This window comes from Equus asinus, chromosome 11 (genome assembly GCF_041296235.1).
Source record: "Equus asinus isolate D_3611 breed Donkey chromosome 11, EquAss-T2T_v2, whole genome shotgun sequence".
NCBI classification, from domain to species: domain Eukaryota; kingdom Metazoa; phylum Chordata; class Mammalia; order Perissodactyla; family Equidae; genus Equus; species Equus asinus.
The window spans coordinates 18590527-18605747 of NC_091800.1; the positions used below are offsets into that span (position 1 = coordinate 18590527).

Here is a 15221-nt window from a genome sequence, read left to right on the forward strand (position 1 = left end):
ATGAGTTTGACAAGGTTGCAGAATACGAGATCAATCCACAGAAAGTAAACAATCAGTAACTGAAATAAAAATAATGCCATTTATAATACCATCAAAAATATTAAGTACTTAAGGAGAATCTACAAAAGATGTACAAGATCTGTACACTTAAAATGATAAAACTTTGGTAAAATAATTAAGGAACACCCATAAAATCTGAGAGGAATGTTTTGTTCATTGTTTGGAGAGACAATATTGTGAAGATTTCACTTGTCCCCAAACTGACCCATAGATTCAAAACAATCTCAATTAAAAGTCCAACAGATACTTTATTTTTTCCTGTAGAAACTGCCAAGCTGAGTTAAAAATTCATCTGGGAATGCAAATGACTTAAAATATCCAAAACAACTTTGAAAAAGGTGAGCAAACTTGAAGGACTAACCGTATCTGACTTCACAGTTTATTTTAAATCTACACTAATCCAGTCAGTGCGGTATTTCAATAAGATGGACAAATGGATTGACAGAACAGAATAGAAAGAAAGGAACAGAAATAGATCTGCAAATATATAGAGTTTTGACAAAGGTGTAAAGCCAAATCAGTAGACAAAGAATTGTCTTTTCAGAAATTAGTGCTGGAATAATTGGTTATCTTTAGGGGGAAAAAAAGAACCTCAGTTCATACTTTGTACCGTGAACAAAAATTAATTCAAAATGGATCATATAACTCAATGTAAAACCTAAATCTAATAAATTTTTAAAAGAAAACATACCAGGATCTTGTCAAGATGGCACTGTGAGCAGACGTTGAACTCGCCTCCTCCCACGAACACAACAAGGTTACAACAATTTCGGGAAGAATCACCCTGGATTGAAAACTGAAAACTGGGTAAAAAGAACCCCCACGACAAGGGACAGTCCTGACAAAAGCAGAAGAGTCAGTAACTCCGGCAGGAGAGGAAAAAAGCCACCTTTGGGAGCAGTGGAGCTTTTCAGCTGGCCAGGTGGGAGACACCCTAAGGTAGGAGCCCTCCCTAGAGGAGTGAGGTTCAGAGCGGGGGTGATACTGCTATAAGCATCCTTCAGACTCAGCCCAACTGAGAGGAGGGTCTTACTGTCTGGCTTTGCTGGCTATTAACTGCAGTGAGGACACCCCCAGAAAAGCTATCAGCCAAAGCCAAAAAGATCCGCGTCTTAAAGGGCCCACGCACAAACTCACTCATTGTAGCAACTTAAAATCACCAGAGAGAAGGCTGACTGTCCTTTGGTGAAACAAGACTCACCTGGTGGGCTCTGGGGGCATCTTGGCGAGAGGAGGGGCCTCTCTGGAGACTGAGACATTGGTGGGGGCCGTTGTTCTGAGCTGGTCCAGGTGTGCTGATACAGACACCAGTGGGGGCCATTGAGGTGCATCCCTTGGGCTGGTAGCCCAGGGGTCTGCCACATCCACTAGAGCACAGATTTAATCCAGTTCAGCTGGGGCAGGCAAGCCGCCCTAGGGACTGGCCCCACCTAACAGCAAGCCCTCAGGCTACTTTTCAGCCTGCATTGACTGAGTGCCTCGATCCTCTACAGGCAGGCAAGGGTTTCTGCCTCTGTGGGGCAAGGCTTGTGTGAGGACCAGGTGAACTGTGGGGAGCACTGGGGCAGAGATGGGGGCCTCTGCAGTGTGGCGTTGGGGTACGCTCCAGGGGGTTGAGAAGTGTGCACGAACAAGGACTGTGTTGACAGGGTATGTGGTCCATTCGGGGATGAGGCTTATAGGCAGCAGAAGACTTGTGCTTCACAAATAGCCATAAAAAGGATCAGCACCACCTTCCAAAGCCTGAAACAACTGAGTGCCCCCATGCCAAGGGCTAGCCCCACTCAGCTGCACTCCTAAGACAACTGACAACAGCATTGTTGGCCTCAGGCCTATCACAACTGTATGCCCCTGAGCCTAGCAACCAGCTACCCTGGGTACCAACCCAACTAAGAGGACAATTGCAATAAGAGTGTGCTGATAGACTTTGTAGCCAACAGTGCTGAGGCCCCTCCAAACCGGATTTATAAACAGCTGGCCAGAGAAGGAAAGATCAGACTCCCTGGATACCTGCAGTGGGAGCAACACTGCCACAGCAGAAGAACACAAGTAGCCCACGAAGGGGTCACTCCTCGTTCTTATGGTCTGGTGATGAAAGGGAAGCACACTGCTGGGCCTCATAAGGCATCTCATACATAAGGCCACTTCTCCAAATCAGGAGACATAGCCAACTCACCTAGTACAAAGAAAATAGCACAGAGAAAGAGACATATTGAGGAGGCAAAGGAATACCTTCCAAGCAAGGGAACAGTACAAAACCCCAGAAAAAGAAGTAAGTGAAACAGAAACTAGCGACCTCCTCGACAAAGAATTCAAACAAAATATAATGAGGATGCTCCCAGATATGTGGAGAAGAATGGATGAACACAGTGAGCACATCAGCAAAGAACTGGAAGATATTTAAAAAAACCAATCAGAAATGAAGAATAAAATACTCGAAATGAGAAATTCACTAGAGGAACTCAATAGCAGAGTAGAGGAAGCAGAAGAACGGATCAGCGAGCTAGATGAAAAACTAGAGGAAATCACCCAAGCAGAACAGAAAAGAGAAAAAAGAATTAGACAGAATGAGAACAGTGTAAGGCAACTCTGGGACAATATCAAGCATGCTAACATTCAGATTATAGGGGTCCCAGAAGGAGAAGAGAGAGAGAAAGGGGCAGAAAATTTATTTGTCGAAATAATAGAGGAAAATTTTCCTAAGCTGAGGAAGGAAACAGACATCCAAGTTCAGGAAGCAAAGAGAGATCCAAACAAGAGAAGCCCAAAGAGGCCCACACCAGGACATATTATAATCAAAATGTCTAAAATTAAAGACAAAGAGAGAATCCTAAAAGCAGCAAGAGAAAGGCCACAAGTGACATATAAAGGGAAGCCCATCAGGCTGTCAGCGGACTTCTCTGTCAAGTGCCTACAGGCGAGAAGAGAATGGCATGACATATTTAAAGTGCTAAAAGGAAAATCCTACAACCAAGAATACTCTATCTATTAAGGTTGTCATTCAGAATAGAAGGAGAGGTAAAGAGCTTCGCAGACAAGCAAAAATTAAGGGAGTTTATCTCCAAGAAACCAGTACTACAAGAAATGCTGAAGGGACTTATTTAAGCTGGAAAGCAATGACCACAAATAGAGATAAAAAAAATTATCAAAAAAACTCAAAACAACAACAACAACAAAAAACAGGCAATAAAATCACTTGTAAGGTAAAAGTATAGTAAAGGCAGCAGATCAACTACCTGTGAAGATAATATGAAGGTTAAAAGACAAATGTACTAAAATCACCTATTTCAATGATAAGAGGGTAATGGATAGACACACACTAAAGAAAAGACTATATATGATGTGAAAAACATACAATGTGGGAGGAGTGGAATGAAAAAGTAGAGCTTTTAGAAAGAGGTCAAGCTAAAGAGTCTATCTACTCAATATAGACTGTTATATGCATAGTATATTAAATAGGATCCTCATGGTAACCACAAACCAGAAACCTATAACAAGCAGGAAAAAAAAGTAAGGCAAAAGAAATTAAACATATTACTAAAGATAGCCATCAAACCACAAGGGAAGAGAGCAAGAGAAAAAGAAAGGAAGTGAGAAGAACTACTAAAACACCCCCCAAAAAAGAAAAAGTGACAAAATGGCAATAAATACATATTTATCAATAGCTACCTTAAATGTCAATGGACTGAATGCTCCAATCAAATGCCATAGGGTGGCCAACTGGATAAAAAAGCAAGATCCATGTGTATGCTGCATACAAGAGACACACTTCAGACCTAAAGACACTCACAAACTGAAAGTGAAAGGATGGAAAAAGATATTCCATGCAAATGGCAAAGAAAAGAAAGTGGGGGTAGCAATACTTATATCAGCCAAAATAAACTTTAAATCAAAAACTGTAATAAGAGACAAAGACGGTCACTACATAATGATAAAGGGAACAATCCAACAAGAAAATATAACACTTGTAAACATATACGCATCCAACATAGGAGCACCTAAATATATAAAGCAATTATTAACAGACATAAGAGGAGAAATAGACAGTAACACAATAATAGTAGGGGACTTTAACATTCCACTTACACCAAGGGATAGATCATCCAAACAAAAGATCAATAAGGAAGCACTCACCTTAAAGGACACATTAGACCAGATGGACTTAGTAGATATATACAGAACATTCCATCCAAAAACCACAGAATACACATTCCTTTCAAATGCCCATGGAACATTCTCCAGGATTGATTATATATTAGGCCACAAAACAAGTCTCAATAAATTTAAGAAGATCTAAATAACACCATGCATCTTTTCTGACCACAAAGGTATGAAACTGGAAAGCAACTACAGAAAGAAAACCAGAAAAGCCACAAAAATGTGGAGAGTGAACAAAATGCTACTGAACAATGATTGGGTGAATGAAGAAATCAAAGAAGAAATCAAAAAGTTCCTGGAGACAAATGAAAGTGAAAACACGACATGCCAAAATCTGTGGGCTACAGCAAAAGCAGTTTTACAAGGGAAGTTTATAGCAATTCAGGCCTACCTCAACAAAGAAGAAAAATCCCAAATAGACAATCTAAAAGTGCACCTAAACATACCGGAAAAAGAACAACAAACAAAGCCCAAAATCAGCAGAAGGAAGGAAATAATAAAAATCAGAGTAGAAATAAACTAAATAGAGGCTAAAAAAAAACAATAGAAAAAATTAATGAAACCAAGAGCTGATTCTTTGAAAAGATAAACAAAATTGACAAACCCTTAGGTAGACTCACCAGGAAAAAAAGAGAGAAGCCTCAAATAAATAAAATCAGAAATGAAAGAGGAGAGATTACAACGGTCACCTCAGATATACAAAAGATTATAAGAGAATACTATGAAAAGCTATACGCCAACAAATTGGATAATCTAGAAGAAATGGATAAATTCTTAGAAACAGACAACCTTCCAAAACTGGACCAAGAAGACATAGAAAATTTGAATAGCCCCATCACCAGTAAGGAGATCGAAACAGCAATCAAAAACCTCCCAAAAAAATAAAAGTCCAGGACCAGATGGCTTCCCTGGTGAATTCTACCAAACATGCAAAGGAGAGTTAATACCTATCCTTCTCAAACTCTTCCAAAAAATTGAAGAGGAGGGGAGGCTTCCTAACTTCTTCTACAAAGCCAACATTATCCTGCTACCAAAACCAGACAAGGACAACACAAAAAAAGAAAATTAAAAATAAAAAAAGGCTAATATCACTGATGAACATCCATGCAAAAATCCTCAACAAAATACTAGCAAATCGAATACAACAATACACTAAAAAGATCATTCATCATGACCAAGTGGGTTTCATTCTGGGGATGCAGGGATTGTTCAACATCCACAAATCTATCAACGTGATACATCACATTAACCAAATGAAGAATAAAAATCACATGATCATCTCAATAGATGCAGAGAAAGCATTTGACAAGATACAGCATCCATTTATGATAAAAAATGTAAATAAAATGGGTATAGAAGGAAAATACCTCAACATAATAAAGGCCATATATGACAAACCTACAGCAAATATCATTCTCAATGGAGAAAAACTGAAAGCTATCCCTCTAAGAACAGGAATCAGACAAGGATACCCCCTGTCACCACTCTTATTTAACATAGTATTGGAAATCCTAGCCAGAGCAATCAGGCATGAAAAAGAAATAAAAGGGATCCACATTGGAAAAAAAAGAAGTGAAACTGTCACTCTTTGTAGATGACATGATTTTATATCCAGAAAACCCTAAAGAGTCCACTAAAAAACTTTTAGAAATAATAAAGGCATACAGTCAAGTTGCGCGATACAAAATCAATGTACAAAAATCGGTTGTTTTTCTATACGCTAATAACGAAGTAGCAGAAAGAGAAATTAAGAATACAATCCCATTTACAATTGCAACAAAAAGAATAAAATACCTAGGAATAAACTTAACCAAAGAGGTGAAAGATCTGTACACCGAAAACTATAAAACATTGTTGAAAGAAATCGAAGAAGACACAAAGAAATGGAAAGATATTCCGTGCTCTTGGATTGGAAGAATTAACATCGTTAAAATGTCCATACTTCCTAAAGCAATCTATAGATTCAACGCAATTCCTATCAAAGTTCCAACAACATTTTTTACAGAAATAGAATAAAGAATCCCAAAATTTATATGGAACACCAAAAGACCCCAAATAGCCAAAGGATTCCTGAGAAAAAAGAACAAAGCTGGAGGTATCATACTCCTCGATTTTATACTACAAAGCCATAGTACCCAAAACAGAATGGTCCTGGCACAAAAACAGACACACAGATCAATGGAACAAAATTGAGAGCCCAGAAGTAAACCCACACATTTATGGACAGCTAATATTCGACAAGGGAGCCAAGAGCATATGATGGAGAAAGGAGAGTCTCTTCAATACATGGTGTTGGGGAAACTGGACAGCCACATGCAGAAGAACGAAAGTAGACCATTCCCTTACCCCATGCACAAAAATCAACTCAAAATGGATTAAAGACTTGAATGTAAGACCCGAAACCATTAAAATTTTAGAAGAAAACATAGGCAGTACGCTCTATGACACTGATCTGAGCAGCATATTTTCAAGTTCCATGTCTGACCGGGAAAGGGAAACAAAAGAAAAAATGAACAAATGGGACTGCATCAAACTAAAAAGCTTCTGCACAGCAAAGGAAACCATCAACAAAATGAAAAGACAGGCTAACAATTGGGAGAAGATATTTGCAAACCACATCTCAGATAAGGGGTTAATATCCAAAATATAGAAAGAACTCATACAGCTCAACAACAAAACAACCAACAATCCAATTAGAAAGTGGGCAAAAGATCTGAACAGAGATTTCTCCCAGAAGATACCCAGATGGCCAACAGGCATATGAAAAGATGCTCAACATCATTAGCTATCAGGGAAATGCAAATCAAAACTACAATGAGGTATCACCTCACTCTGGTCAGAATGGCTATAATTAACAAGACAGGAAACAACAAATGTTGGAGAGGGTGTGGAGAGAAGGGAACACGTTCACTGCTGGTGGCAGTGCAAACTGGTGCAGCCACCATGGAAAGCAGTATGGAGTATCCTCAGAAAATTAAGGGTAGATCTACCATATGATCCAGCTATCCCACTGCTGGGGATTTCTCCAAGGAACTTGAAAACACAAAGGCATAAAGATACTTGCATCCCTATGTTCATTGCGGCATTATACACAATAGCCAAGACTTGGAAGCAACCTAGGTGCCCATCAAGGGATGAATGAATAAAGAAGATGTGGTATTTATACACGATGGACTACTACTCAGCCATAAGAAATGACAAAATCTGGCCATTTGTGACAACATGGATGGACCTTGAGGGTATTATGCTGAGTGAAATAAGTAAGAGGGAGAAAGTCAAATACCATATGATCTCAGTCATAAGTAGAAGATAAAAACGACAAAAGAAAAACACACATAGCATTGGAGATTGGACTGGTGGTTACCATTGGGGAAGGGGGGAGGGCAAAAGGGGTGATTAGGGTCAGATGTGAGGGGATGCACTATAATTAGTGTTCGGGTGGTGAACATGATGTAATGTATACAGAATTCGAAATATGATGTACATCTGAAAAAAATAAAAATTAAAAAAATAAAAGAAAACAGATCAGAAAATTTTTGTAACCTTTGGTTAATAAAAGATTTCTTAGATATAACATCAAAAGCACAATCTATAAAATAAAAAAGATAAATTTGATTTTGGTATCTTCAAAATACTGCTAACAGAATGAAAAGACAAGTCACACACTGGGGGACATACTTGTGCCTTATTTATCTGGCTAATATTCATAACATATAGGGAGCTCTCAAAACTCAATAATTTTTTAAAACTGTCAATTAAAAATCGGAAAAAGATTTGAACAACACTTATTTTGCCAAAGAAGATATTTTACAAATGTCAAATAAGCACACGAAAAATACCCATTAGAGAAATGCAAATTAAAACCACAATGAGGGGCCGGCCCAGTGGCTCAGCGGTTATGTGTGCACATTCTGCTTCGGTGGCCTGGGGTTCACCGGTTTGGATCTTGGGTGCGGACATGGCACCACTTGGCAGGCCATGCTGTTGTAGGCGTCCCACATATAAAGTAGAGGAAGATGGGCACGGATGTTAGTTCAGGGCATCTTCCTCAGCAGAAAGAGGAGGATTGCCGGCAGATGTTAGCTCAGGGTTAATCTTCCTCAAAAAAACCGACAATGAGATATCATTATACACCTTTTGGAATAGCTAAAACTAAAAAGATTGACCATGGCAAGTGTTGGCGAGAGAAACTGGAACTCTCATATCCTTCTGGTAGGCGTGCCAAATAGTAGAACTCTTTTAGAGTATGGTTTGGCAGTTTCCTAAAATGTTGGTCATATACTTTCTGTATGGTCCTGCCATTCCACTTCTACGTGTTAGAGAAAGAAAACCCAGGCAAAGAAGAAGCCATGCCTACTGTGTGATTCAATTTATATGAGAATTGGAAAATACTGTGATCTATAGTGACAGAAAGGAGATCACCGGTTTCTTGAAGACTGTGGTCTCAACAGCAATCTCTATAAAGCAGTATTTCTCAGAGTTAGGGCTGTGGACCTTACGCATCAGGATCAAGTAGGAAGGCTTATTTTAACATGCAATCTTAAGTCCAGTGTGCTCAAACCTGCTGCATGCCACTTTATGCAGAGGATGGTTAGAAAAAGAGCTGAAATTAGGTAACACAGTGTCAACACAATTGCGAAAACAAGTCTGTTTGCTAGCCCAGGTGTCTATTTCTTGGGTAACAGACATGTCGTAAGTTGATTAATGGCCTGATTTTAGAGTGCAGGGCAAAAGAAGAAAGAAAAGTTATGCAAACTCGTTGAGCTTTGTTTTTTTCATATAAAACTGGAGATAATAAAACTTCATAATTTTTAAAAGATTACATATTGTGTGTAAAAATCATGTATTACTCTGCCTCTTCAAATTGTAGGAAGCATCTGAGTAGGATTGATGTTTATTTATTTATTTAAAATTCTTATTTTGGGATTTTAAATTATTCTTTATGTTCATATATTTTTAATTTTATATCTTTTTATTTGTATTATTGTTTTATTTATTTCTATTTTATTGTCTTCCTTAAATGTAATCTTTAAAGATATTCACTTGTGTCACTTGAAACACTCTGTCCTTTACCAGAGATGTATGCTAGAGTTTTGTATGTTTAATAGCCAATACTGATTTCTTTTTTCTTCTATGGTTAAAAAAAAAACAAAGCTGGGCCTCAAAATTAGCAGTCTTTAAAAAGACCTCAACCTTATTCCTACCTTCCCTAAATTCCTATCTCTCAAAGTCCAAATCTGCAACACCTGGCTCATTGTCGGATGAAAACCCTGAAGGGTGCTGAATGAATGAATCCATCTCCTGTTTGTTCTATGCAATTAACCTGTGACCTTCTAGAGGCTCATGAACAACATGCTATCTGTTTGGAATAGCCATCTGTGTTAACAACAGTTTCGTACATTCTACTAGTACCACCTTATGTAAGCACGTCCTATGAATCATTTTGGGAAGATCACGGCCACGTTCTGTGCAGCTGAGATTGAAGTCCCAAGATTCTCTACATGAGTACTGAGTTGGTAGGACATTTTGTTTCCTGGAAGGGGCTCTAAATGCTAGACATAAATCTCACCACTTTCCCAGACTAGAAAGCATTCCGGAAAACCATGGTTGTGGAGCACTTCCTTAGCAAGCGGCACTGTCAGAATTTTCCTTCTCACATCCTCACCCAAACCTTTCCTCAAAGAACCAGTGCTTTGAGCTACCCAAAAAGCTTTCCAGGTCGTTTTGTGGTACTTTAGTACTGAGACTCTGATCCAAGCTGGACATCACAATCAAGACAGGTATCTTCTGTTTGGCCTTCCTCAGTTTTAGTCTCTCAATGACTGACTTCTGTTGTTTGGTAGAATTTTAGTACACTATCACCACACAGTTTCTCATCAGTATGGATTCTATTCATTCATTGCTCTTATTTCAACTCGTCCAAGCTAAGGGTGACACTTGTTGAGATCTGAGTAGATCAAACTGACCTCTCTGTCATTCTCAGGAAACAAATATTTTTGTTACCCTCCTTGACCATGCAATGGATTTAGATACTTCAAGTCTTAGTTAAGAGCATCTCCGTGGCTCCTTCTATGTCTGTCCCAAGCCTAGGAATAATCAACTGTTGTATTTGTGCTTATGCAGTGCTGTTTACTCTTCTATTATAGCCCACGGTGTGTTGTGGATTATTCGTGATTTGTCTCTTTGCCCTTTGAGGAGAGCAATTGTCAGATTCACCTTTTGAATCCTCACAACTTAGCGCAGTTGTGGGGTTATATGTACTCAGATGATGTTTAATGATTGCTTCACTGTGTAAAAACTCTTTATATATCATAATAGTTTTAAAAATTCAAGAAACACTAAATTCATTCAATTTCCTTTAATGAGTATTTGTTATAAAAAAAAAGAGGTATAAAGTCCTATTCCCAAGGCTAAACCGCTTATTAACTTAAATCTTGAGTTTTCTGAATTACCCAATTTGAAGTAATTCTCTTTATACCTGAAAAATTGTTTTATTGCAATTTTTGAGATAAAAATATGTATTGCAAGAAGTATATGACAAACGTTTCAAGAGTACAAAATTAGTTGTAGAAATAATGTAATTTACTGGTAAACCCACATTATATTAGAAATGTGCAAAGCCTTTTGATGTAAAAGTTTCATTTGTTGTTTTTAATACTGAGCACCCATTTTTATAACTTAGCTTCCCATGAAGAGGTAACTGCTTGCATGCATTTTATCCGTCCATTACATAAATTCAAGCTCAGTCATTTCAATGCAATAACAGCTCACCACTCTGAGATTTGAATTGTAATGAATCCGGTGAAAAGGATTTTCTTTGATGGATTCCAAAGTTAGCCAGAACTTTTGATGTTAAGATGTAACAGCCCGTATGGTGTTCTATTTCCCTCATTTCTATCCGACAGGAGGCTAACTGCACAATTTCCCTCACGTTTCTCATTCAGAAAAAATTTATATATTTGCATTCAGAATTGTCCAATGATTGCTTTTTTTGTGCTGATGGTTCATTTCGTGACGTCAAAGTGGCTCTCATAATTTTCCTTTAAGATCAGTTTATTGATTTAGAATCGTATACGCTTTATCTTCTGGTTTCTGGATTTTCACTGAGAACGACCTTCCCTCGATCGTCTTCTAGATCCTGATTAGGGAGAAGGGAGAACATATAGACTGTAAATGTGACGACAGTTTAGAGTTTAAGAATATGATATTCCATGCATAACTACATCGATAAAAGACCATCATTCCTTACTTTAATAAATGTTAGATTACATTTCTTAATATCCTCTATTTATGATGATGAAATAAAGGCTATCTGATCAAAGGTATAAGAAAATAATAAAGTGGCGATTTTAATTCTTCAGAAAATTTTGTTGAATTTGGATGTTTAGCAGAAATCCCTGATAAATCCTTCAGTTAAAAATTATTTGTACAATTAATTCTTTAATTTCAAATGTCTGTATTGGATTGGGTTAAAATCAACTAGGCTTATAATGCATTTATAAGCCTTGCGACTTTTTTTGACTATTAGGATGTAATTATCTTAGAAATTTCAAACACATAATTTATTCTAAGTTCCACAAGGACAAACTTTGATTTTTGAAAGTATCAGAATATAAGGTAGCGTAAGTGGAAGATTAGAAGATGCACATAAGTATAGTTATGAAGAAAATTATAGTGTGTGGGTGATATATACATGTATCTAATCTACACATTATATCAAAACTTTGTACCTAGTTATATTAAATTTCTGTATGTGTACTGGTTTTAATTAATTTATGTTTCAAACTGTAGCCACATCTTAAATAATATTTTTACAGAGTTCAGGTCCACCTGCAACCTATTTTTGCTCTGCTCTGGTTTTCAGGATTTCTTTTCAACTTAACTCTACTTGAGTCTACCTCAGTGCTTCACTATGTCTAGCAGTTTACACGGGTGCAATTACCTTTCCTTTCACATTTGTTATTCTCAGAATTTACTAATAGTGAATAATATGAACAATTTATTTTCTGATTCTTATCATCAAAATACTTTGTCTCAAAGTTGGCTAACTTTTCTTCTTGACAAGACAATAAAGTCCTATAAAATATATTAAACCACTCTCCTTTTCTTTGGTTTGTCTTAATACAACAAACCATGTGTCATATATGCAAATTACTATAGTCAGTATATTTACCTTGAACTCTTTTGTTGGCTTGCATCTTCCTCACAGGTGTGTCTAAAATTAAATAGTTGCAGTTAGACATACTTTGAAATGATGGCTAACATCACAAAGGAGATTGTAGATGAGCGGAGAAATATAAAATTTTAAGTAAGCATAGCTTGAACATGTAGATTTTCTTTAGAAGTAGTGAGACTTCTGCATTGGCAACAGAAAAACAAACATTTTTTTCCACATATCATAACGAATGTTCACTATTTGCAAAACAATTGTTTCATTGTGGCATTTGGAGCCCCGTATAATGTGTCATTTTTGCATGAGTAAGTGACTTACATGACTTTATCACCCTTTTTATAAAAAGCATTGCTTTATGATGAAGAGATGTTTAACATTATATAAAGTTTAGCAGCAGTATCTTCCCAGAGATATCCGCTCATTTCTCGTGTCATTCCTATTTGTGATGTATCAGACTTCTGTTTCTGTAAAATTCTCATTGTAAACTAATTTATAATTACCTTATAGAACCTGAGGACAACAAAACAACATTGGCCTAATAACTTTAGAAATATAACAATAAGCATTCAGGAAGTGAGCCAACATACACCCAAATTTAATTCCAATCCTGCAAGACCATTTAGAAAATTAACTAGAAAAAAATAATAAAAGCTTTCATATTTAAGAATTTCAAGTGTTTCATAACTATGAAGTTTTTCATTGTTATGGTTACTAAGTATTTCCCAATTCCTTGGTTTTTGTTTTTCATTTTAATTCATTGATGAGACCACCTGGTGAAATGAAATTCACATTTTCATTCTGTTGTGGGACATTTGAGATCAAAGAGTATATGTGGTTCCTACAGTGACTTCATTTTTCTGCTTCCCTTTATTTTATTCTCCAAATTTTGACTTCTTGCTTTTTACATATTATCTTACTCAACAATGAATTCAAAATTTTCTATTTTATATATATATATATATATTTTCAATTACCTGAAATCTCATAAAAAGTGAGGCATAAAACTATCACCAACAGTAATTTTGGCTGAATGATATCAACTAAAAAAATAAACATTTAAATTTTTTTCAAGAATTCTGTTTCTATGTAGCATATTTCCAACGTGTCTCTTTTCCCCCCAGAATATAAGATGTATAACCATTTATCGTACCATATTAGTACTATAATAAAATTTAGAACTATAGAAAACCTTATTTGATTGGATAGTGGGGGAAAGTTTGTGTGATATAGGAAAGTTAGAATTACAGAATATGCTCCCATTGATATATTTTCCTTAACTTCAGGATTATTTGGTAACAAAATAATGGCTTACAAAATATTGTCAGGAAAAGATGGATCCAACTATTAATTAGTGAATAAGAGGATTATAATGGACTTATTAAATTCCAAAGAGCAATTACTGTACAATTTAAAACAAGATCATAAATGTAGCATTACTTTTCTTAACAAGCCCTTTCACTCAAATTTTCTTTCACAAATTGGGCTGCATCCAATTAATGTGCATATAATTAACTAACTTGTTAATTTATTACGATTTTGCTATGACAATATCAAAACAAGAAGTGTTTATTGTGGCAAACAAACATCTTTAGAAGAAAAGCTAGATTAAAGTGCAGAAAATCAGATATGCTCCCAGTGGCTCTCTGCTACCTCAAAATGAATGACAGTTGTATTAGGTCATGTTTAGAGAAGCAAAATGTGGAAAGATAAACTAGTCATCTGAATGATCCCACACAAATGCCCCTCTCCACCACGTTTCCTGAAATGTGCAAAGTGCTTCAGCCCAATCACTTGCAAGATTTTTGCATTTTTACATGGATATGACTTTGGAAATTTAAAGTAGCATGTAAAATATCACTTTATAGACCTTGCTAATGTTAATAGGCCATAACACTGATTGTAGCTAACATTACTGAGAGCTTATATGTGCCAAACATTATTCCAAGCACTTTTCGTATGTTAATTGATTTATATGCAGGTAACATTACTAATCCCCACTTTTGAGCTGAAGAAAGCAAGGCAGATAAGAATCCACCTAATTTAGTTCGGGTGGGAGAGCAGATTGGAAGCCAGACCTACAATCGGATTCCTTATTCTCTATAGAGGCCGTAAATCTTTACATGTTATACTGGAAGATTTGTCAAAACCTTCCCAAATAACTTTTTGTTGTTCCATTTTCCATAGCCTGATATTTCTCTTAATTTCTTTAGCAGTTTCAGTAAATACAGTTCTACTTAAGATAAGCATGAAAAACTCTATGCTCTATGTATTTCATGAGAGTATTTTTCAGTTGAAGGCTCTGAAGCCTTTCAGTCACCATTCACAATATTAGTACCGAAAAGACCGCTTAGTAGTCATGATTTAAATGATTGAAGAATATATTCAAGTCATCAAAATGTACTATATGTACCCTAATATGAGCAGTTCAGATAGAAAACTCCAAGCTTTGAGATGAAGACTATAGTTTGGATACAGATCAATTATCTATACTCGGAAACGAAAAAAGCCAGTCTTGCATGAGGTAATCTCTTCACACCAGCTTCTTTGTAAATTGGTGTCTCTTAGGATCTAGGTCAGAGGACGCTTGTAACTCAGTGATGACCCAATGGTTTTATATGGCTGGAAAAAAGAAAACTAACATGTCCAATTAATGTCCGGATACTAGTAACCATACTGCTTATATCGTCTTTCTTATGAGAAGAAAAAGCTTGAAAATGTTTTGACAAAAATTTATGATGTGGCATTGTGGAAACTGATAGTTTGTAGACATATAGAGAAACCAAACACTGGGAGCTAAAAAAAATCAACCTCTCTGATGAACAGAAACAGG

The 15221-nt window shown here is 36.6% G+C and overlaps 1 protein-coding gene across 6 annotated transcripts in view; it reads right to left on the minus strand.

Annotated features, from left to right (window-relative positions):
• Positions 1 to 10561: 10561 nt before the first annotated feature.
• The window catches only part of POSTN (periostin), a 33169-nt gene continuing 28509 nt past the window's right edge, over positions 10562 to 15221 (minus strand). For all 6 annotated transcript variants that reach the window (XM_070520566.1, XM_070520562.1, XM_070520564.1 and 3 more), the window contains 2 exons: positions 12392 to 12433; positions 10562 to 11356 (listed from right to left, as the gene is read on the minus strand). In XM_070520566.1, the coding sequence (XP_070376667.1) occupies positions 11319 to 11356; positions 12392 to 12433 (80 nt within the window). In that variant the 3' untranslated portion in view covers positions 10562 to 11318. The remainder of the gene's footprint in view (positions 11357 to 12391; positions 12434 to 15221) is intronic.